The following is a 23,638-nucleotide window of genomic DNA, read 5'->3' as shown; positions in this document are numbered from 1 at the left end:
GTCAGAAGTTAGGGATATGCTATTGTTTCTGTTATAATATTGTGCTTGTTTTGTGATATTCTAGTGTGGAAGTTGTTCTTTACATCAGACTTTAGGTTGCAGTGATGTTTTGACAGGTTGATGTTTACACTCAGATCATACTGAATGATGCTGATAATGGGTAGGGAACTTGCTTGTCCACACGTTTGTTTAGTGGGTGAGGTTGCAAAGTAGGTGTGCAACCACACTGAAGGCGAAATAATAACATTAATCTTGATAGCTTAGTCATGATACAGTCCTGATATGCCAGAATATCAGCACAAATGCCATGAACTGAAATACGTAAGTGTTTTAGATGAGTGACAAAATGGTGACACGCTCCGTCTTCCTCCTTGCCTTTTCTGATCAGTAACTGATTTCATTGGGGTTGTCTTTGAGATTCAGGTTGTCTTATCTCTATTCAAACAGGATATTCTTTTTGTAAATAAGTTCAATATACATATTTTTATCATCTTGATATAGGTCACCATTTATGTATCGTGTATCTTTTTGAAGACTAGGTATCGTGGCGCATCAATGTAATTGTGTATTGTGTGTACCTTACAAGAACTTCACATGACATTTTGATGTCTCAAAAAAGAATTTTCTGGTCAATTTTGGCGTCGTGATTAAAATCTTTTCTAGTTTCCTCCGAAATTAAAGTGACACACTGTAACTGGAATGCTGTTCAAAGCAGCATTAAACCCATCTCACTCACTCACTCATCCCCTGATCCAACTACGTAACAGGTTGTCACCCATGTTATCTCGTCTCAATTAAAAGATTTGAAGTTAAAATAAAAAGCTGACAAATCCAAGGAGTGACTGGTGCTGGAGATAGTGAAAGTCCAATCCCATCTTGAGTCTTTATCCACTTCTGTATTCCATGTCTGTCGGAACTTATCATACATGTAATGTGTGCATATCTCAAGTGAAGCATGCTAACCCAGCCACTCTCTGTGAAGTGATAGTGATGCTAGACCCTGCACTCTTGATTGTCCCAACAGCTGCCAAATTGTAAGACGCTGAAGTTGATAAAATTGTAACATGCCTAGCTTGAAGAGATGAGGTCCCACAAGAAGATTCACTAGTTCTTTCGCTTCTCAGCTCACTGAGCCAGAGACAGTTCTGTATGGAGGACGATCCATTTTTTGGTTCGCTTTTGTCCATTTTTTGCTGCCAGACACGTAAGGTAGGATTGTTCAATAGAAATACTGTCATGACGGATGGGTTTTGTGTGTTTACATGGTCTTCTCAAGTTGTGTGTAAATGATTTATGACATGTTTTTGTGTAAAAGATTCACTCACTATGCTGAAAGATTGCATTCTTGAAGAGAGAATGGTTGTCTTACATTGTCTGCGTGTCTTCGCTGATGTCAAAGTAATAAACTTCATGAAAGAAGATGACAACTTTCATTAGACGTTAATTTTGAAAACGCTTCTGAACATATTTAAAGAGTAAATTTGTATTTTCTTTCCACGATCGAAATGATATACCTTTCAGCCATTGACAATTCACTTTCTGTTTTAAGTTTGTTAGAAATGCAGTTAGATATTAACAAATTCACTGTGGAGAATACAGTCAGTATTTTCCATATTTTTTCTTTGAGGCTATCATTGATCAAAATACCTGAAATTCCTAACGAGAAGGTTCACTTTTTAAAGAACAACCCACTATCTCTGTTCCCTACCCTTGAGTTAATTGATACCCTTTTATATATATATAGCAGATGCAAGATAGGCCAAGTTTACCAAGAACGTGGAATATTATGAAGCACAAATGGTGTATGTGGGCTATCCATGGTATTCTGAGGTATATGAATCACTTCCTAGGGGCTGTAAGGAAGAGATAAGAAGTGCCTGCCCTCAACCAGTAGGAACTGTAATTAGATATGAACAGAAGTTATTTTGTGTGTCTTTGTTGGGACGGTCCCTGAGGTCAAGGTTGTGCCCTTGTTTCCGAGAGCCCCTCCATTGTTATGATTGTTCTGTTGTAGTGAGAGCTGGTGCTCTAATTGTGGACACTTTCATTCTCTTTGTCATTACACGCACAATCCCTGAAACAAATATAAGAAATCTCACATGAATGTATGTGATAGATTAGGAAGTCTATATTTCTTCAGGCAATATGAAGTGACTGTATTAAGAGAGACAATTTACCCTGGATTACCCCAAACTGCTAAACCGTCTGTGTGCATGTGTGCTAGCCTTGCTCCATGGTTGTACTGAATTCTGAGCACATGGATGTATAGTAATTCTATCTTTCGAACAGGCAAGTCTAGACCCCAGTGCAGTCTGTTACTTATTTTTTTAGAAATTATCATTTTAACTATTAATTTTTACCTTAGAGACTTGTGCAAGTCTATATGTATATGTGTGTGTGTGTGCGTGCGTGCGTGCGCACACTATTGTAAAGCAAATATCATATTGCAATGTGTAGGAATTAGAATATTAAAACTTTAAATGTTTTAAATTAAAAGTGTTAAACTGCATTTAACAGCATCACTGGTCTTGAAAATAATTGCATAAATACTATGTATTTAAACTTGGTGTTGAACTTGAAACCATTTCTCATTTACTAAGCTGTCACTCTTTATTCATGGTGAAGTAATATGAAAGTATGTATGATAACTTGCTGAAACTGACAGCCACAACTTACTTTAGTGTTATGTTCTGAAAGTATACCTTTCATGTTTGGCAAATTTTCAAAAAAATAACAAGCACTACTTGACCCTATGATATTTCAACAGCATGATCTTTCATAAAAAATGTTAGCACCTGAAGTTCATGTACATCCAGTTGTGTTGCCGAATTACTCGTTAACTACCGACTAGGACAGGACTGGGTCTGGGAATCTGTCCATCAGGGCTACACAGATATGTTCCACCTTTAGGGACAAGAGATGAAAGTTGGAGGGCAAGTTTGATCTCCTGCAGTGATCCAGGCATCTCAACCAGCCCACACAAGGCCCACACTCAAAGTTCAGGCCACATCTTTCATTCCCCTGAGGAATGTGCATGTATGCATGTGATGGTTAACCCCTTATGAAGAAAAGGGGATGTGTTTTAAGGCTATACTGTCAAACTACTGTCATCCATGTTCAGTTTGAAATGTCTAGAGGTTTCCGCTATTGTCATGATAATTTCTGCCTGTTTTAGAATTCTGGACTGGGAAAAGCTAAATTTGTAATTGCAGGATGAGATACGTCTTACTTGGGAAGATGCAAAACTGTTGGTCCATGTTTAGGAAGCATTCTGTCAACAAGTTCATCTTACTGCCCAGGGGATTTCAGTTGCATTTTTGTTTGGAGTGCCTCAATCATGATGCAGAAGGCAATGAGTCAAAAATGAGTCCCCTGTAGATGCATGGCTTACTGTTTGGTAGTACATGTTAACAGAACAGCTTTCTTATGTCTATCTGTAAATTTCATATTCTAAAATATTCGGGGCGGTGGGGTAGCCTAGTGGTTAAAGCGTCCGCTCGTCACGACGAAAGCCCGGGTTCGATTCCCCCACATGGGTACAATATGTGAAGCCCATTTCTGGTGTCCTCCACCGTGATATTGCTGGAATATTGCTAAAAAGCGGCGTAAAACCATACTCACTCACCCTAAAATATTCATGCTGTATATTAATGCCTCAATGACTGGTATAGTGGGTGTATTCATGATGTAGTCATTCTTTATTGAAATACAAACCTCCTTCCAAGATTTGTAACTGTTAATTTCCTTGGTGAACTACTGACACTACCAGTTAACTTGGGTAATCCCTGGGAATCCCTTCCTCATCTGCTACACAAGTTTAGTGATCTATTTTAATCTTGAAACACAACCACGAAAGCATCCCAGTTTCCCAGGGACCATTAGGGAGATCTTCCACATCTAGATTGGACCACCTTTATTGCCAGTGAAGACAAGTACCCTTCCAGACATTCCTGAATCAGTAACAGTTCATATATCCCCCCAGGGCCTTCAAGTCCAGAAAATTATCTGTGCAGAGTTATGGCCCTTATTTGTGCCAGAATTCGATGATTGTAGGTGTGAGTGAGTTCAGTTTAACGCCGCTTTGAGCAGTATTGCAGCAATATCACAGCAGAGGACACCAGAAATGGGCTTCACACATTGAACCCATGTGGGAAATCGAACCCGGGTCTTCGGTGTGACGAGCAAACGCTTTAACCACGAGCTACCCCACAGCCCCTTGTAGGTTTGAAGTATAATCTTCAGCACTATAACTGTCTTCAGGTATAGCCAAGTAGTTAAGGATGTTCATCAGTTTGGGAATTCCTGAATCCCACAGTGAACCGATATGCTATAATAAGTGAATTACTTTTCAAAGGAGAGTTAAACCTAGCTCATCACTCATCCATCTCCCCTAGCCTTGTGGTGGTTAACATTAGACTGTTGTATGATCATAAGCATATTATCAGTAGACTGTGTGTGATCAGCAGATGTGTTGACTCAGTCTTGATGGAGACCAGCATGTCTATGTTCACATGCGCTGCCTTTCCCTCCTCACTCCTTCCTGCCAGTTCTTTATTCCTTAGTGCAGAGATGGGCCACTGCAATGAAATGTTCGCTGGTTCAATTCAATTTTACCTCTGGAAGGATTGCAACTCTAAATTTGTCACATCCTGAACACGTGTTGAATTAACCAGGGTCTCGTATTAATATGATTTGCCTTTGTTTTCAGTAAGTGTATGGCCTACATGTTGGATGAGAATGGTTGGTAAAGATGTAAAATGGGGAGTTGAATGACTGGTTGGGAAAATATTTTGCTTCATGTCCAGATTGTTTCTTTGAAAAATAGTAATATTACATGCAGCAGTGTAAGTTCAACTAATATTGCTTTGAATTACAAATATTCTTGTTTCCCTTGCCGTGATATTGCTTGAATGTTGCTAAAACTGGCATAAAACCATCCTCACTCACTCAGTTGTTACTGCATTAAAGGGGGGACAGTTTTCTGTGGCGTAAGTCACTATTTAATGACTTTAAGACATTAGGATTAGGGGTGGTTTTTTACTTCTAGATTTAAGTTCATTGTTGAATTTGAGTCAGGAGACATGCCAAGGTATGTTTTATGACTTATATGAAGGCTGCCATTTTACCATAACCAACACCTCCTTTAAGAGCAGCAACTTTTAACACCTATGTCTTATGTATAAGGGTGTAAGGATGGTTTAACGATAGTAGAGATGAATTATATTCATGCTGTCTATGACACTCTCGGTTCTTTTCAGTTAGTATCTTCAACCCATGCTTGTCGTAAGAGGTGACTAACGGGATCGGGTGGTCAGGCTCGCTGACATGGTTGACACATGTCATCACTTCCCAGTTGCGCAGATCGATGCTCATGCTGTTGATCACTGGATTGTCTGGTCCAGACTCGATTATTTACAGACCACTGCCATATAGCTGAAATATTGCTGAGTGCGGTGCAAAACTAAACTCACTCACTCACTCACTCCCTCACTCAGGTTGACTTAATTCTCTGGTTCCAGTTGATTGATACCTTTGCCTCCCCACAAAGATTGGTTATGAGCCTAACATTTCTGAAACCACAAACAATATATATATACTATTGCTGTTGCATGCACATGCAGAATGAGCAATCATTTGTAATTCTTACACTCTCTTGGGGCGGTCGGGTAGTCTAGTGGTTAAAGCGTTGGCTCGTCATGCCGAAGACCCGGGTTCAAATCCCCACATGGGTACAATGAGTGAAGCCCATTTCTGGAGTCCCCCACCGTGATGTTGCTGGAATATTGCTAAAAGCGGCGTAAAGTCAGTTTAAACTCTCTTACTTTTTAAGGATTTCTGTAGGGTGTACAGTTTATTTTGTTGTTCTTGAACATGTAGAAGACCCCATGAGAAAAAGGTGAAATGTGACCCTGTCTATCCTTGTTTGTTAGTACAAAGTTTCACACACACAGGAATATCACTGGACTTGTGTTTTTGGGTTGATTGTGGCTTTGTATGTTTTCCATGTAACCTTAAACCCACTTACTAAGATATCAGAGAGCTCGGGTTTGGGCTGGGACTTTTTGCTGATAATCTTATCTTCATGCCTTCAGGTGATCTGGGCAAGTCTTTGAGTGTGTACATGTTGTAAGTCATGCTTCCTGTCTCCAGTGTGGAAAGATTACATGGCAACAACGTCCTAGTTCTTCAGAGACAACTACAGTGATATAGGCCTGAAGACAAGTTCACTTTGTTTTCAGGATAATTGCCTCTCCTCTTAGCATGTAGTCAGGGTTATTCAAGTGTAGTCTTTTATTGCTTCATGAGCCAAGAACAGTAAAATTAACTAAATAAGGAATAAGCAAATTTATTGTGTATCATTTCTCGTCTGAAAGGTTGGTATAATCTTGTCCTTTTGTATAACTGTAAAATATATAGAATAATTAGCCATAAGTATCTTCAAGATAATGGCCCATTTTTCAAAGATATGTAAGATAGTTGCAGAATAGGCAATACCTTTATGGACAGTGAACTTGCAGGATTTCTTTTTCATAAATTAAACTACAGGAAAAGTTGTTTGAAATTTAGGGTTCCAAGAGTTTTTTGAGATTTTCTCCAATTATATAAATCTTTTGACCAACTTTATCCCATAGTTTACTTTCAGATTTGTTATGAGGAGCCATTTATTTCAATCACCCATGAAGATCTGGGTATGAATTGGTCTTCAGCAACCCGTTCTTGTCGTAAAGAGACGACTAATGGGTTGTCAGACTCACTGACTTGGTTCACGCAAGTTATAATATCCCAGTTGTGTAGATTGATGCTCATGCTGTTGATCACTGGATTGTCTGGTCAGATTCAATTATCTACAGACCGCTGCCATATAGATGGAATATTGCTGAGTGTGGCGTTATAATAAACATAAGTGTTTAACGATGTAGAGATATGCTTGGAATACTGTTCCCTGTGGTGTTACACCCAACAGACAATTGCAGTCATCATTCTAATGTTAATGGTTGTGTACAAGACATAGCAGAGATTGAGGGGTGACTGAGGCAGCTGAGTGCTGCAGTTCTTTCTGCATCAGAGTGGTATGTGTACAGCTGCACATTGTGTTAACAGCAGCATTCGTCTGTTCAAACACTCACTATGGCATGTTCCTGTGGAGAATCGTGGTTGGAGTACGTCCCCAGCAGCCCCTGCTTGTCATACAAGGTGGTCTGGCTTGGTGATTCAGTTCTTGTCTTCCTACCCTCACAGCAAGATTGCTCATAATATCAACCGCTGGTTTTGTGGTCAGGCCTACATTATTTGTAGGACACCATCATACAACTTGAACATTGCTGAGTGTAATACAACAAAGCAGCACTGTATTGAAACAGGCTACATTGTTGTACATAAATAATATAAACAGGCTACATTGTTGTACATAAAATAATATAAACAAGCTACATTGTTGTACATAAAATAATATAAACAGGCTACATTGCTACACATAAAATAATATAAACAGGCTACATTGTTGTACATAAAATAATATAAACAAGCTACATTGTTGTACATAAAATAATATAAACAGGCTACATTGCTACACATAAAATAATATAAACAGGCTACATTGTTGTACATAAAATAATATAAACAGGCTACATTGTTGTACAAAAAATAATATAAACAGGCTACATTGGTGTACATAAATAATATAAACAGGCTACATTGTTGTACATAAAATAATGTAAACAAATTCAAGACCATTGAAACAATATTAGGGTTACTAGTTTTCCCAACATTGATTCATTAAACTACTGGTTGAAAATAGATGATTTGTGTAGATTTTTCAACATTTCATTCTTGGTTTTGAAACTGGCTAGAGGGGATTGATAAAATGTTCTGTTCCCATGGCCATGCTGATCATTGACTTGACTACTTCAAGATGATTCAACTCTGGCCCTTACTAAAGTACTTAGCACATGTTGGATGGTCAGCCCATGTGCTCCAGGGAAATGAAAGGTCAGCCATGTTAAACATCATCTTGTCTGACATTTACTGGACATGTAGGGAAAAAGGTCATTCTTTTATTTGAATTGAATATTGCCATTAAATATTTTGTTATTTGGCCTCTGGGTACACATATGTGAACTTATCTATAAAGCAAATATGAACACAGATTCATGGGAATCATTTAGTGTTGCTAGAGCCTTATCAGAGTGACCTCCCCTGATATATGGGTTTTTGTTTACCATCTTGGTTTTGTGGTTGAGGTTGATTTTTTATGTCTTTCATTAACATTCGTAATGTGTAATTATTTTCAAAGTCCTCTAACGACTTCAGGCAGTCTTTTGGTGTGATTGATTGAAAAAGGAGATGAATGATTTATGTAACATCACTGTGTTCCAGTAACCATGACCAACACTGAAGTGCCTGGCTATTTCACTTTGACTTGGAACCTATCCATCACACTTTGTCACAAGTTTCTTCTCACTCGACATGGCTCTCTGCATCCGTAACAAAACAGCAGAACATCCATAACCCTATCTGTCTTTTATCTGATACCGTCTTCCTCGTTTAGGGTCTGTTTTGGCAATAGTTACCTCATCCAAGTGGGCAAAATGGGTGAAAAATGCCTTACTTAATGCATATGCAGGTTGGGTTGTGTGTTCATGGATCTCATTTCCATAATTCATGTGCGGAGAGTGCGCCCGTGTTCCAGGTTTGGAGGGAGACTCTGTGCTATGTTTATTTGAACAGAGCCATGTTGGAAGACAGGCACATTAACAGATGGGATTGGTGCATACAGAATAGCTTTGGACTCAGTTTTCAGACATATAGACCTGCTCTAGACTCAACATGGAAGGATCGTGCAGGCTGGGAATAACTGACATTCCTTACCTTGGTTACATTTCAGATCTCATAATTATTCCTCTTGAAACAAAGTGGGACAAATGTTAGTTGAAGATTGGTCACAGGCATTCTTGATGAAAGCCTCTAATAGTTTTCAAATAATTTTCACCCTCCATATTTATAAACTAAAGTTCAACCTCCAACAGTTTGATGGTCCTGAAATAGATAGTCATGTTTATGTCATAACTGACGGCCTCAAACCTGCCCCATGTGCAAAAATAATCGCTGCTTTTCGGACCATATCCTACACTAGTTTTGTTGAGGGGAATATAATCATTTAGAGTCATTTGGCAACAAACTTTTTTTTATACAAACAGTGTGAATGAACGTTTTTAAAAGTTTTTTTTTTCACCTAATGGAATCTGTTGAGGCAGATAAACAAGACTGATTAGCTTCTTGCATTGACGTTTTGTATACTTTTTTGATACATTTCTTAATAAAAATGGGAGCGGTTTGGAAGTCCAGTGGTTGAAGCTCGGACTCATCATACTCCAGAACCTGGTTTGATTCCCTCCTATGTACAATGTATCAAGCTTCTTGGTTGTGGCTTATGGTTGCGTAAACCCTTGTAACTCACTTGCAATAGAAGCATGTTTGAATGATGTTGAGGTTCATATATATATATATATATATAAATGGGGCAGTGGGGTAGCTCAGTGGGTAAAGCATTTGCTCGTCATGCCAAAGTCCTGGGTTTGATTCCCCACATGGATACAATCTGTGAAGCTCATTTATGTTGTCCCCTGTTGTGATATTGCAGGAATATTTTTAAAACCGGTGTATGAAGATACTCACTCATTCACTCATATATTAAATCATCAGTTCAGGTGTGAGGTTTATGACTATAATACTGTGTACTTGCTCTAATACTTGTACATGTGAACCGAGTTGACATGTTTCACCATTTAGCTTGTACAGGGTACTTGTGGGCATGTAGTTATAGGGAGTGGTTCTGTTTGACTTCAGTATCAGAGCACTTGTGCAAGATGGAAGCCATTCCTCACTTGTATACTTATAGCAATATGCAACCGGAAGCAGTGGTATAGATGACACAGTGAAATCAAGCAGGGTTTTCTTCGGAAGGCTGCAGGGTTCTGGTGGCCTTGAGGTACTGATTGTCTGTGGACAGATGCTTAATCAAACTAATAAAATCTGTGTGAAACTGTGTTAAAGTTTGATTCGTTGCATCATTCGTAACAGTTCTTTCATTTTAGGTGTTATGACTATTCTGTTATGTTCAATATTTGTCCAATTTATGTTTTCCACAAGATTACAAAATAGTAAGTCAAATATCATTTATCTAATTTAATGATTAAGAAAATGAGACACTTGTGGTCATCTGATTGAATTGAGAATGGTGATATGTATGTTTCACATATTTTCACCATGTGAGGAAATAGAACTGAATATTGGCATGCAATTACAGGCATGTTTGTGACAAATGTCCTAAATGTTCTTGAATTATTCTGTGTCCTATTGCCAGGAATTCTTGGAATGTGATTATCTTTGGTAATCAGGTTAATATGTCTCAGTCATGTAAATCATGATAATGAGACAAGTAATTAGGTTATGATGCCAAACTGATCTATCTTGTTAGTCCCCCCTCCCCTCTCCCCCTTCCCCATCAAGATAATTATCTCCTTATTACAAATATTGATTTAGCAACTGTTGCTGTATGTTGTGTATATTGAGTAAATCTCACAGTTTTTATGCAAGATGGCGTTCTTCCTTATTTACCCCTGACATGAGTGACAAGTATCTGTTTTTGTGGCCTGATTTCCTTTTACCCCTCTGTAAGTTTGGTTTTTATCATACACTTTTAGAAATATTCTAGCACTATCAAAGAAGCAGGATACCAGAAGGGTGGTTCACATATTGTTGGGAATCAAACCTGGGCCTTCAGCATGACTGACCCAATGGGCCACCCCACCGATCCTGTTTACCCCACGGTGCATATGATGAAATCTGTTGTGTGAATCCAATACTTCAGACAGATTTTCAACAAAATAATACCAAAGCCTCAGTGTCACCTGTGCAAAGTGTGTAGGCTGCAAGCTACAGACAGACAATGCGAGCTTAGAAGGAAGTACTGCTAATTGTGCAGCAGGACTTAAGTTACGTAAAAATCAATATCTTTTGCATCTCGACACAATCCATGCCTTGAATGTACAAAGTGTATCAGTAGTTAGATGCAGATCAGGTGATCGTGGGACTTGTCGTATGGAGTGTAAGATTCTTTCTTTTCTGATTTTGAGTGAGCTGAGACAATGTAGGACATGTACTAACTGATAAAATATTAATATGTTTGTTGTGTATGTTATCTAGGTCAGATATACTTGATTAGGTGTGTCACTCATGTCTATCCTGGACTGGTGAGTTCGTTATCATCTGTCGGAGCAGACGGAATTCAAAATTTAAATCGTATATGCTTGTAAATGTCACTGTGACCCTGGGCAAGTGCAGAAGGTTTGAGATTTCCCTCTCTGAATAAACAGGAAATAAGAGGAGCATGTTGGATTCTGAAGGAAAAGCGAACTATCCTATCATGGGTGAGTTAACAGGGCCAGATTGTTTTGGGCATGTCTTAGACAAAACAACATAGGATTCCGATGGGTTTGGTGATGTATTTGTGATTACTGGAAAGATTATGATGTCATTAATGGGTGTATAGCATGTTGGTCGTATGACGAGAGTTGGTTTGGGAACAATGAGAGTTGGTTTGCCAGGCCGCAGTGTTTCTCTTGATATTATCACTGAAAATGTTCCTGGAATTGTCTCATTATGGCTGATGCAGACATGTTGAAGGAATCTCTGGAGTGGAATTGGTCAGTATGTGGTGTTGTAATATTCAGATAGAGTGTATTTTACCTATATTTTAACATTAATTATCTAGTTGCAGAATAAAGGAAATAGCACACTTACAAGTGTATGAAATATTAAACACATAAGTAGAAATAGTTATAATAAGAATTTCATAATATCAGTGAGTAAATAATGTAAATTGGTTTATAACCAAGCCAATAAATTAAAAAATATGGGACTTTAAAAGTAATGATTTTTGAAAATCTAATCCAAATTCAAGTACTAGGGCAGGAAGTTCCATTTTGTGTTCAGAATAACCTTGGAGTGATATATTCCTTTTACAGTCATGAATCAATCAATAAAATTCACCAGAAATAATTTCTCTAAATATGTTTTTGTTTTTTTTAAGAGAAAAAATGTTTTACTTGCTAATTTAGTCATGAACTAAACTGACTCCCATGCTTGAAGAATTGGTACATGACATGTATGGTCTGCTACATTCTTGTAATGGTTCCTGGAGTTCTAACCAAATTCTTGTAGTTTCCCTCAACAACATTGGTAATAAACCAGGCCTGGCACTGGCGGACTATATTGTACAACAGATGCCTCCGTGTTGAGTATATTCACCAGATGTTCGACTCACATGACGGAAGAGAGAGCTATGTCACAACTTTTTTTCCCACATTCCATGCGATTGTTAGAAGAACGTTTCCCATGGGTTGAACATGACATGCGAAGGGTGTGCACTTGTACGTATTTGTGCTTTCTGATTTGAACAACAATCTTCTGAAATTTCTTTAATCTCCAGTTTTGGGATGTTTAATCGCTACATGTTTTGGACGATGTGTCTGTGGGCTGTACTTGTCAGCTGCCATGTGCTTCACGTGGAGGGCGAGAGATGGAGATGGTGTAGCTGAAGAGGAAGTACTCGTGTTCCTGCGTGCCATGTGATGCTGGTGTTCGATTAATTGGTGGTGTTGTGTGTGAAGCATTGGATTATTATGTTTTGGAAATGGATTTACAAATGACATGTGGAAAAACGATTTTATTAATGTCATCTGGGAAAAGGATTTCTATGACTGCTTTTGAGAAAATGGGAAATAGATTACAGTTTCACTTCACAAGCATTGATCTGGGCAATGACATGCATGGTCATTGAAGAGTCAGGTTCCAGAGAGGGTTGATTGAGAATCTGGGCAGAATGTTTTGTGGAAATCTAGCATAAGTCATGACCTTGTAATGCATGAGTGCTTTTACAAAATGATTTTGAAATTTATTACAGTGATTCTGTCAGTGTTTTTGGTTTTGATGGATGTGTTGGTTTAATTCCAGCTCGTCATGTAGAAACAGATCCTACCGATACCAACTATTCTGAAAGGTTCATTTTGAACTTGTCTTGGTTTTTGTTGGAAATGTGTTATATGGATAAAAATCTTGACATCTGCATATAAAAGAAATATTGGAATGAAAATTACCCAACATGCACTTGTCAGGCATGTTTAGACATTGATGCCATTCCTTTGCACCTTTGTGCTCCCAGTCTCTCATACCCATTGCTGTGAATGTTTCAAGGGCGAATTTCAGTGATCACAATTCCCTCCATGTAAATGTGATGTGAGCATTATTTTTTTAAAGTGATTTATCATGTCTGGACAGTTATTTTTCAGGCTTAGTTCATCTGGTCAATATTAGTGCACTTGGAATGTGTGATCCTGGGTTCAAATCCCAGATTCTTGCTGATTAGGATGTTTCGGTTTGTCAGCACCATGCTTGTGTTCATGGGTATTACCAAATCTGTAGTACTTGAGGCTTGAGACCCAGTGTATCTGAATACATAACTTTTCCTTTATACTTTCAAAACTGGGTTTGTGACAAGGACTCTTTGACATTTGGATGGTGTGAAATTCAGACACTGAAACTATTACATTCAAAATTATTGCACAGCAAGTATCGTGTCAAATCGTATCAGACCTATGAAGGTCCAGATTAGAATTGGTCTTCAGCAACCCATGCTTGTCGTAAGAGGTGACTAATGGGAACCGGTGGTCAGGCTCGCTGACATGGTTGACACATGTCATTATATCCCAAATGCGTAGATCGATGTACTTGCAGTTGTATATCACTGGATTGTCTGGTCCAGATTCAGTTATCTACAGACCGCCACCATATAGGAAAATTGCTGAGTGCAGTGTTAAACAACAATCGTATCGTATCGTATATCATATCATATCATATCATATCATATCATATCATATCATATCATATCATATCATCTCATATCATATCATATCATATCATATCATATCATATTTCTGTCCAGTATGATATCTATGAAAACCCAGTAACTAGCACTAACGGAACATACACTACTGAAGTAAATATGCATGTATCATATACCAACAGAGAAGCTTGTAGTCATGTTACAGCAAAATACACTAGATGAACAGGACAGAGGCATAATAACTCAGTGACATATATCAAAACAAGGTGCAGATCACGTTTTCCGACCTAACTGGAAAACACTATGCCAGAATAAACACGTTCGGTGCAGTGCTGTAAGTCGGCACCAATGGGAGGGTGGTGTTTTGGCACTGAGTAATACTAGGTCACTCGACTGACTGTACTGACAACATTAACTTGGGTGAATGTTTTCTCACTGGGGTCTACCTTGAAACCTGAACCGCGGTGAGATGCTTGGAGGCTGCATCAAGGTGTGTCTTTGTTACCAGAGTCTGACTTTGGGGGTTTGGAGAGGTTCCAATTGGTTGAGGATATGATAAGTAGGTCAGGGTCACCATAATTGTTGTTGGTATTACTCAGCCGGATAACTCGTCTTCCATCTCCTCAACTACTGAGGTTTATGCTTGCAACCTGACGTTGCTGGAGCACAAGAAAAACACAATCTGTTGGTAGACATGTTCTTACCTTAATGTTCGCAATGCAGCAGCTGGTGCAATGTGTGCGGCCCCATGCCGATCAACCAAGTTGTTGATATGCTGTGATACCTTTATAATGAGGGTAGCTTTCTATCTATGGGCAGTTTCTTTCAGTGAGGTAGAATAGGCTTGTTTTTGGAGATTGAGCTCGTTAGAGATGTTTTGAAATAGCTTGAAAGATAAATGGTATCTAACAGATGCTTAGTATATTTATCTCTGTTTAATCTGAGTGCAAACCCTGTTTGTTGGATTTTCAGTCTCAGAGAGATGAGAAGGGAAATGTGATGGATCAAAGTGGTGACTTAGCTGGTCAGAGCTAACGTATTGTTTTCATGATATCTTCATGGTGGCCAAAGGATATTTTTGGCGCATTAATGAAATATTGGTTTCATGATAGCTCTTAAGCGCCAGTATTGGTGATTTGATGTCATAATGGCTGTTGAGCACCAGTATTGGTGATTGGATGTCATAATGGCTGTTGAGCACCAGTATTGGTGATTGGATGTCATAGTGGCTGTTGAGCACCAGTAGTGGTGATTGGATGTCATGATGGCTGTTGAGCACCAGTAGTGGTGATTGGATGTCCTGGTGGCTGTTAAGCACCAGTATTAGTGATTGGATGTCCTGATGGTTGTTGAGCACCAGTATTAGTGATTGGATGTCTTGGTGGCTGCTGAGTAGAAATAAAGGTGATTGGTTGTAATGCACTGCGGCATAGTATCTCAGTGGGCTAGCACTATAAAACCAGCCTAAGTCTGGGCTAGTATCAGCAGCCGCGCATACACATACACACGCATGCACGTCGTTATATGAGCGAAATATTCTCAAGCACGACGTAAAACCCACTTTTACCTCACCTAACAAGTAATGGTGAGCAATGTACGGGTTATTCTCTTCTAGCTATTCCTTGAACTGCTCCAATTGTGATGATAGCTGCTCACCATATTTACCACTGGTTTGTTCAGTCTTCACTACATTTCGTGCATGTTGCTGTAATATTTTGACTTTTAATAATAGGCCTCCATTTGGCAAAGAAAATATCATTTTATCCAACTTTAAGCAACATTGTAGTCATTTGTTGTCAAGGGACACAAAGTATTGTCTTTGCACATTTCACATTTAACCCATGATAAAATTCAACAGATGTTTGGAGTGATAATTCTTTACCCCTTAAATGCTAAGCTTAGTGACCCCACTGTACATCCCACAGATCGATGTTTTGGAGTTACAGTTACGGATATATGTTTTGCAATGTCAATGCCAATCCCAGTGATTCTTATGAATATGCTACCTCTGTAACATCACAGGCATAAATTTGGGAGTTGTCATACTCTAAAATCTTCAGATTTGCAACAAACCCTCTTCACTGTCAACTATCCATAATCAGTTGTGCAAGTAATAGTATCATGCGGATAGGTAAGACAGGAAACCCTCATTTCATTCCTCAATGGTCTTATGGCAACTACGAAATGTTTTGATTGATGTTGTGTTACTACCTATATGTGTTTGTACGTTGAGCCTTGATGATAGCAGTTCCAGTACTCCGTAGCCTTTATTTTCGTCAACATCATTCTGACGGTAGCCAGTGTTTATTTTTCCTTGGAGAATTGTATGACATCATCAGTCGCCAACCATCCAAACACATCAACATCGTGGTCTGTACCAATTTACTTCTCTGTCACGGTGCCAAGGTAAGGGAGACGACTTTGTAGATAGCATACAAGTCATTCTCTCTCCTCAGAACACGGAACCAACATACTCTTGCTTACAGATTCATTGGATCCTTACTAATTGGTATTCCACAGACAGGCACCTCTTTGAAGGTAACCTCTGAGTTGGAAAGAAGGGGATCATCAAATTTGACTCCTCAAGGATTGGGAATTCTGTGTTGTATTTTGCAGCTGTAGAGTTTGACATACAGGTTTGTTACTTCTGTGTTTCTAGGTTTTGTCTAGCTATATGCTCTGTTTAATGGCATGTTTTGTTTGGGTTTGTTCTTTTCTCTGTGGTTCATGGAATGGTAACATTGGGTACATAAGCTCATGGTTGTTTACATCGTATCTCGGTCAGGTTGTGAAGTGGAATAATGCCACAGTGTTGGAGTGCTCTGGATCAATAGTAGCTGTGGATGGTGGTACTTTGCATTACGTGTCAATGGCAGAGCATGCAGGATTGTTCAGGCTGAAATGACTTGTACCTCACAAAACCAAAGGGTCTACATGAATGTACAGCTCTGTAGACCCCTGTACTGACACATGTGTCAGGTTATTCTTGTAATTTCACAAATTGCCAAGATTTAATAGTAACTCAGTTTTCTGTTACAATTGGGTTGACTACTTTATTGAAATCATTTCTTGTGTCCCCCGCCGTGATATTGCTGGAATATTGCTAAAACGCGGCGTAAAACCATACTCACTCACTCACTTTATTGAAATCCAGACCTTACCTGGTTTAGTTTGATTTGTTTTCATGATTTGTTCTGTAATGCTGCACTCAGCAATATTCTCGCCGTATGACAACAGCTTGTATGTAATGGTCCTGGACCAGACAATCCAGTGATTGATATTGTGGGCAGGGATCAATGCCATTTGAGTTCTATGACACTATCAACCAAGTCACTGTGTTTGTCCATCTGATCCATATGTTTCTTATATATTATTTAAATATTGCCACTAATTTCAGTTCTGGTAGACTGCCTCCGTGGTGTAGTGGTTAGAGCATCCGCCTGGAGAGCGGAAGGTCGCAGGTTCGATCCCCGGCCGCGTCATACCAAAAGACGTTAAAATATGGTACTTGTTGGTCCCTGCCTGGTGCTCGGCATTAATGGGTACAACAGGGACTGGTTGGCTCGGAGTCAGTATAATGTGTCTGAGTGGGGTATTCATGCTTCACTGCGGCATGGTATCTCACTGGTCTAGCACTATAAAACCAGCTTCAGTCTGGGCTAGTACAAGCAGTCGCACATACACATACACACGCATGCACACGTCATCATATGAGCGAAATATTCTCAAGCACGACGTTAAACCCAATTTCACCTCACCTCAGTTCTGGTAATATATTACATTATTCAAAACGTGATATAATCATTAGCCATATGTTGCATGTATTACTGGAGATGAATGTGAGTACTAATGAAACTGAAAGTAAAGAAGCATACTATAGCTCACATGCCATGGTCAATATGTTCTACATAGGAATAGTGATTAGTGATCGTGACATATTTGGTAGATCGATGATTATGCTGTTGATCACTGGATTGTCTGGTCCAGACTTGATTATTTAGAGATTGCTGCCATATTGCTGAGTGCAGCGTTAAACAACAACCAATCATGACCTGATTGGGACTATCGATTGACCAATGTGATGTCAGTTTCAGCTGTCGATTGGCCAATGTGATGTCAGTTTCAGCCGTTGATGCTATAATCGTCTATATATGGATGCTGACAATTGTGAAACATGGGGTAGCCTATTATTCATGTTCTGTAAGACTAATGACACAGCTGGGACTACTATATAGATGGTAGTCTGATATAGGTATTATTTATGGAGGATTAGTGACCTCTGCTTGTGGTCTGCAACTTGACCGTTAGAGCAATGTCCATTTACGCTTGTCAGAAAGTTACACAAAGTATGGATCCAGTCCATCAGTTGTCTGACCTCCATTTCGTGGAAGACTTGTTGGCTTGGTGGGAAAGGTTCCTGACTCTGTTGCCATTGATTAGGTACCTCACTATGAGGGACTTGGGGACTTTAACAGCACTAGAGTGTGTAGTTTACTAAGAAGCGTAAAGTATAACATTTCACCACTTTGTAATTAGACAGGCAGCACTTCTGTATCAGTTTCATGTTGTAAACTGATGGAGTATAAGACATTGACTGTGTACAAATGTGGGCCAGTGACATGATGCGGGAGGGTATACAAAACCCGGTTACCGACATAAGATTAGATAACACCAGGGTGGCACGTTTGTATGTCTGTTGGTGACCTACTGTTGTAACCTGGCATACAGTCGTGTAGTGGATCAGTTGTTTGTGGCCATGGCTGAAGACACAGGCCAATGTGTAATAATGTACTGTGTATCTGTCCAATCAAGACCCCAGATTCTTGGCTTAGAATGTGCCAATACATTAACTATTACTCAAATCCTCTTTGATAACTACTTGAGAAATACTCCTGAAATATAAATTCAAACTGACAAATGTGAAACTTAGCTGGGGGAAGGGTATTGGGTGTCATGACAGTCATCTCTTGTTTGTAGTAGACACAGAGGTCAGTAGGTTGAGAGTTTAGTTCCAAATATGGTTGTGCCTGTCTCAGCAGGAAGCTGTAGTTGATGGCACTGATAGTTTAGAGAGATTGCTGCAAAGGGGCTATCCCTGTAAGGAGTTTGGTTACTTATAATATGGTAGTCTGTCTCACAGTTACTATCAAAATCATATATATTCAGGGACTAAGCGTAAGTTTAATAATATGGCTGTTGTGGCCAAATGTAATGTGACAGATTATGTTCAAAAATATTAACTCATTGTTTTCAAAATTCTCGATAGAGACTTGTCACAAGTGGGTGAAAGACTGAGTACAAAGGAATAATATTGATATACCCAGAGAGAAGGGTTGTGTGAGTAAATACCCAAGTAAATACTCAAAGTATTATCTTGAGAAGTGCCCAGGATTATGAGGAACAGGTGCCGCTGGACAAATGCTGTGGGTTTATGGCTGTACACTGGGTCCAGATACAGATTGGCTTATCCAAGTGAAATTGATGTGATGGTGTGACCCAGTTCCACTGACATAATTATCAATCGTCATGGCAACACTTTTGGAAGTACTTACAAATTGAGATATGTAACTACTTTCAGTGAGTATAATTGCCAATTACGATAGTGAAATTTGTGAATGTACAAAACAGATTCAGAGTTGATTTGAAGTTTTATTTGGCTTTATTAGAAATACCTCTTGAATAATAGATGCACTGAAATGAACAAAGGAAAATCTATACACTTTGATTTCCAATCAAAACATCTCAACAATGCTTTTCTGACTTTCGCATCATGAATAATATAAGGTATCATGATATTTTCTGATCCATTAAGAGCACAATTGTAACATTACCATATTGTCGCAGGTATTAGATGTATTCTGTTTAAATATAAACAGCAAGCGTTTCACTTGCACACAGAAGCATCAACTGTCACTTGAGGTCACACTGCACTGTATGTATCATAGAGAACTGTTCATGGTGTCGCATTGTGCTGGATATGCTTCCATTGTTACCTATCACCAGGTGTTGCTCTCACCTGACAGTTCATGTGAATAGAGGTGGGATTTACCTGGTCATTATGCGGACCTTACTTCTCACCTGCTTCAGGTAGTGGCTACATGGAAGAAAGAATGTTGTTGTGTTTTTGGTTGTCGATGTGGGATGATATTTTGTTGCCTTCAGGACGTCGGCAGCAATTCTGAGTCATATCATGTTCCCAGGGATCAAATTCAGTCTGGTTGCTTCGTATAAACCAATCCATGAATATTCTATTCATTGCAAAATTTGTGAATTAATTTGTGTTGGGGATAGTTTAGCACGTGAGGATCTTGAGGGTTTGTAACGTAATCCTTCACATAATTACTTTCATGAACTTACATTGTGGGCTGGTTCCATAATTGCCAGTTTTCCTGGAGGTATATAAATCTGTCGGTTATATTAGATTCATGTTAGATGGAGATGGGACACTGGTTGGATCCAGTGTGATAATTTTCTTAAATTTTGTTTCTCTTGTTCCAGATTGCAAGATGGAGTCGCTTGTGGAGATTTATACATGAAGGGGAATGCGACACATGCACAGAGATAGTGCTCGACCCTGACCTTGATCCAAGCTCTGACCTTGACCCACGGGTCAAAAAGTTCCTAATGGACAGGTCAATACTCAAAGTTCATCTTCCTAATGGGGGATTTAACATGGTGAAATATGGCGACGCCACCGATATCAAGGTGAGTTAATATAATGATTGGTGTTGTCCAGATCACTAGGGGATACAACGTTCTTGAGTCCATTAGTATTGGCAGGCAGGGTGTGCTTCACTGGTCCAAGTAATGAAAGCCACAAGTCATGATTTTATTTGGCAAGGAGTTCGGTTATTGCCATTTGCGAAAATAAGTCATATATTATTCTCTTTATTATCTCATTTCATTCATATAATGCAACAACTTTTGAAAGCTCTATGTTATTTTAGATAAGTTCAGTTTTAGTGTATGTCACAACTAAATCATTATCATTAACGAGAAGTCCAAAATGTGTCATAAAATGCAGTCTTCAAATAGAGTAATACATGAACTGATGAGAACTGTCGGGACCAGCCCGTATCACTTGCTTGGGAAGTGCAGTTTATATTCTCCAAGCTGCATTGTATTGGAAGTTATTACAACTGAAAGCAAAACTAATTTCAAATGTTACAATGAAGGCAAAGAAGTGAACTTCATGTATATTCATAACTAGAGAAGAAGTACCTTATGACTATCTGATGATGAAATGCCCAAACAGATTGGACGTTTTCGTATAGAGATGAAACAAGGGAATGAAGTAGTTAATGTTTCACTTTGCATATTGACTAGCGCCAAATTATCTGTGGTAAAAGGTTCTTTATTTTCCAATATTCATGCCGTTTGATGGTTGTTACCATAAATATTTGTTGAAACTGTAATTTACAGAACCATTTGTAGATATCGATTCACAAACATTGTCATTATGTTTCATCAACATTCCAGAAAAGAGATCATTACAGTCTATACTGTTCAAAAGAAATTAAGAATGACCCAATTCTTCTATAATGCTATATTTAATCTTTTCATAATATGACAGATTAACTGTAGAAACATGATAGAAACGTGGATCGTGGTCTTTAACTTCTTTTAAGCAGTATATAAGATAAGGCAGATTGACCCTCATATTGAGCCTTGACCTTGACCTTGATCTGTTGACCATTCAGATGATGATGGTACTGTGATGGATCTGTAATAAATTGTGATGTTGGCCGATGATATGCTAGGAATAATGGCCAAACCATATGGCATGGATAAAGTCCATAAATTACATGCCATACAGAACATTAATCATACATCAATAAGCCACAGAATGATCAGTTAGCTGATAGAAGAAGTTGGGCAGATGTTGGTTTCTAATTCCTGTTAATGTTCATTATTCTCAATAATTTGCTGTAGTTTATGGCATCAAGTTCCGAAATAGGCTTTTGATTCAGATAACTTTACAGAATGTGTAACACATTAGGAATAAGTATCATTCAAGGCTGCTGGAGTAGTAGTCTATGACATGTTAATTACTGTTTTTGGTGAAGCACAGAATGGGGGCTTTGGTTGAAGCTTGTTCACTGCAGTGCTGATTGATGAAACATGAGACGGACTGCTGTGTGGTTGTTTCTGCTGCACATGGTGTTGATGTTAGGCTAACCCTGATTCTACATCACAGGGATATCTGTGGTACCTTGGTGTGTGGTTGTTTCTGCTGTACATGGTGTTGATGTTAGGCTAACCCTGATTCTACATCATGGTGATAGGAGTAGTCTGTGGTACCTTGCTAGTCTGTCATATCCAAGAAACCCATGCACGTCTATGATATGTGGCAAGTCTAGATTACTGCTGTTTCAACAATTTTCTGAAAGTGAAGAAAGTCTCCTAGACTCCTTTTCATTATATTTCATTAAGCTAATTTGATAACTGTTTATCTGTAAAGCATGTTTATTTCAGAGATTAGATGTTAGTCTAGTACCCTGCTTGTTGCAAACGACAACCTACCAGTTGAGATATGGTGTTTTTATGTTACTTAATCTTTGATTGCTTGAGTTGGTGAGAATACTGTGCTTAGTAATCTATGTTATCCTGCTTGTTGCAAACGGGAACCTATCTTTGTGAACAGGGTGTATATATCTGAGACTACATAAGGTGTACATGCCATGGCAGCATTTATTCTGCTGGACCCAGCCCACAAAACCATCCTTGTAATCTAATTGTAATCTCTTTATTGAACACTGTCAGTCGAAGTGCTAAAATCACTTTGTAGAATAGGGTTGATCTTTAAGTATCCATCCATCAGTTTCATTGATTCAGTTTCTCAAGAATACAAAACATAAAGTTGTACCTGGACATGTAGACTAACAACTAGTCTCTGAAATAAACATATTTTACATATACAACAGTTCATAATTAAAGAAAATATAATATAATGATAAGGGCCGTATCGGCGTATGTACAGATGAAAAATATGCAGGATACCATAGGAAATGATTTAGAAGATGTAGCAGATACGCACCACAGCAATGGTGTACAGTCTTAGAATCATTTACAGACATATTTATTTGAAAAAGTATTGTTTTTTTGTTTATTGGCCTGTTTACACAAGAGTAGCAATGTTGTGGTGCAGATATGAAACGAAACACAATATTACCGATACGCCATTAAATTCCATTCAGTACTCCATGGATATATTTGTTTCAGGGTCTGTATGACAGACTACTGGACATGCTGACAATTGTAGAGCTTAGAACACTTTGAAGAAAAGTCTCCTTGATCTTTAAGGGTCCATCCCCCGATTCTTGTTTCATTGATTCAGTTTCTGAAAGAAACAAAACATAAACCTGTACCATGGACATGTTGACAATTGTAGTGCTTAGAACACCTTGTAGAACAAGGCCTCCTTGATGTTAATGGTTCCATCCTTGAGTGTTGTTTCATTAATTCAGTTGCTGAAGGATATGGGGCGGTGGAGTAGCCTAGTGGTTAAAGCGTTGGCTCGTCACGCCGAAGACCCAGGTTCGATTCCCCACATGGGCACAATGTGTGAAGCCCCTTTCTGGTGTCCTCTGCCTTGATATTGCTAGAATATTGCTAAAAGCAGCATAAAACTAAACTCAGTCAGTCAGTCTGAAGGATATAATACACCAATATGTTCACTGCACTACACTGGTTCACGCCAGTGCATTTTTATGCAGCTGATTGTAGACCATGTTG

At 38.8% G+C, this 23,638-nt stretch overlaps 1 protein-coding gene across 14 annotated transcripts in view; it reads left to right on the top strand.

Moving 5' to 3' along the window:
* The window catches only part of LOC124275391 (focal adhesion kinase 1-like), a 161,447-nt gene that overhangs the window by 60,805 nt on the left and 77,004 nt on the right, over positions 1 to 23,638 (top strand). For 12 of the 14 annotated variants that reach the window (XM_046710931.1, XM_046710924.1, XM_046710923.1 and 9 more), the window contains exon 2: positions 20,402 to 20,608. In XM_046710931.1, the coding sequence (XP_046566887.1) occupies positions 20,528 to 20,608 (81 nt within the window). In that variant the 5' untranslated portion in view covers positions 20,402 to 20,527. Of the gene's footprint in view, positions 1 to 102; positions 117 to 1,134; positions 1,210 to 20,401; positions 20,609 to 23,638 lie in introns of those variants that run through there. The other 2 variants (XM_046710935.1, XM_046710930.1) reach the window with 2 other exon arrangements.

This window comes from Haliotis rubra, unplaced genomic scaffold (assembly GCF_003918875.1).
Source record: "Haliotis rubra isolate DU_JTF1 unplaced genomic scaffold, ASM391887v1 Scf2, whole genome shotgun sequence".
NCBI classification, from domain to species: Eukaryota; Metazoa; Mollusca; class Gastropoda; order Lepetellida; family Haliotidae; genus Haliotis; species Haliotis rubra.
Note: the sequence above shows the minus strand (reverse complement) of the source record. Positions and strands in the feature narration are given on the sequence as shown.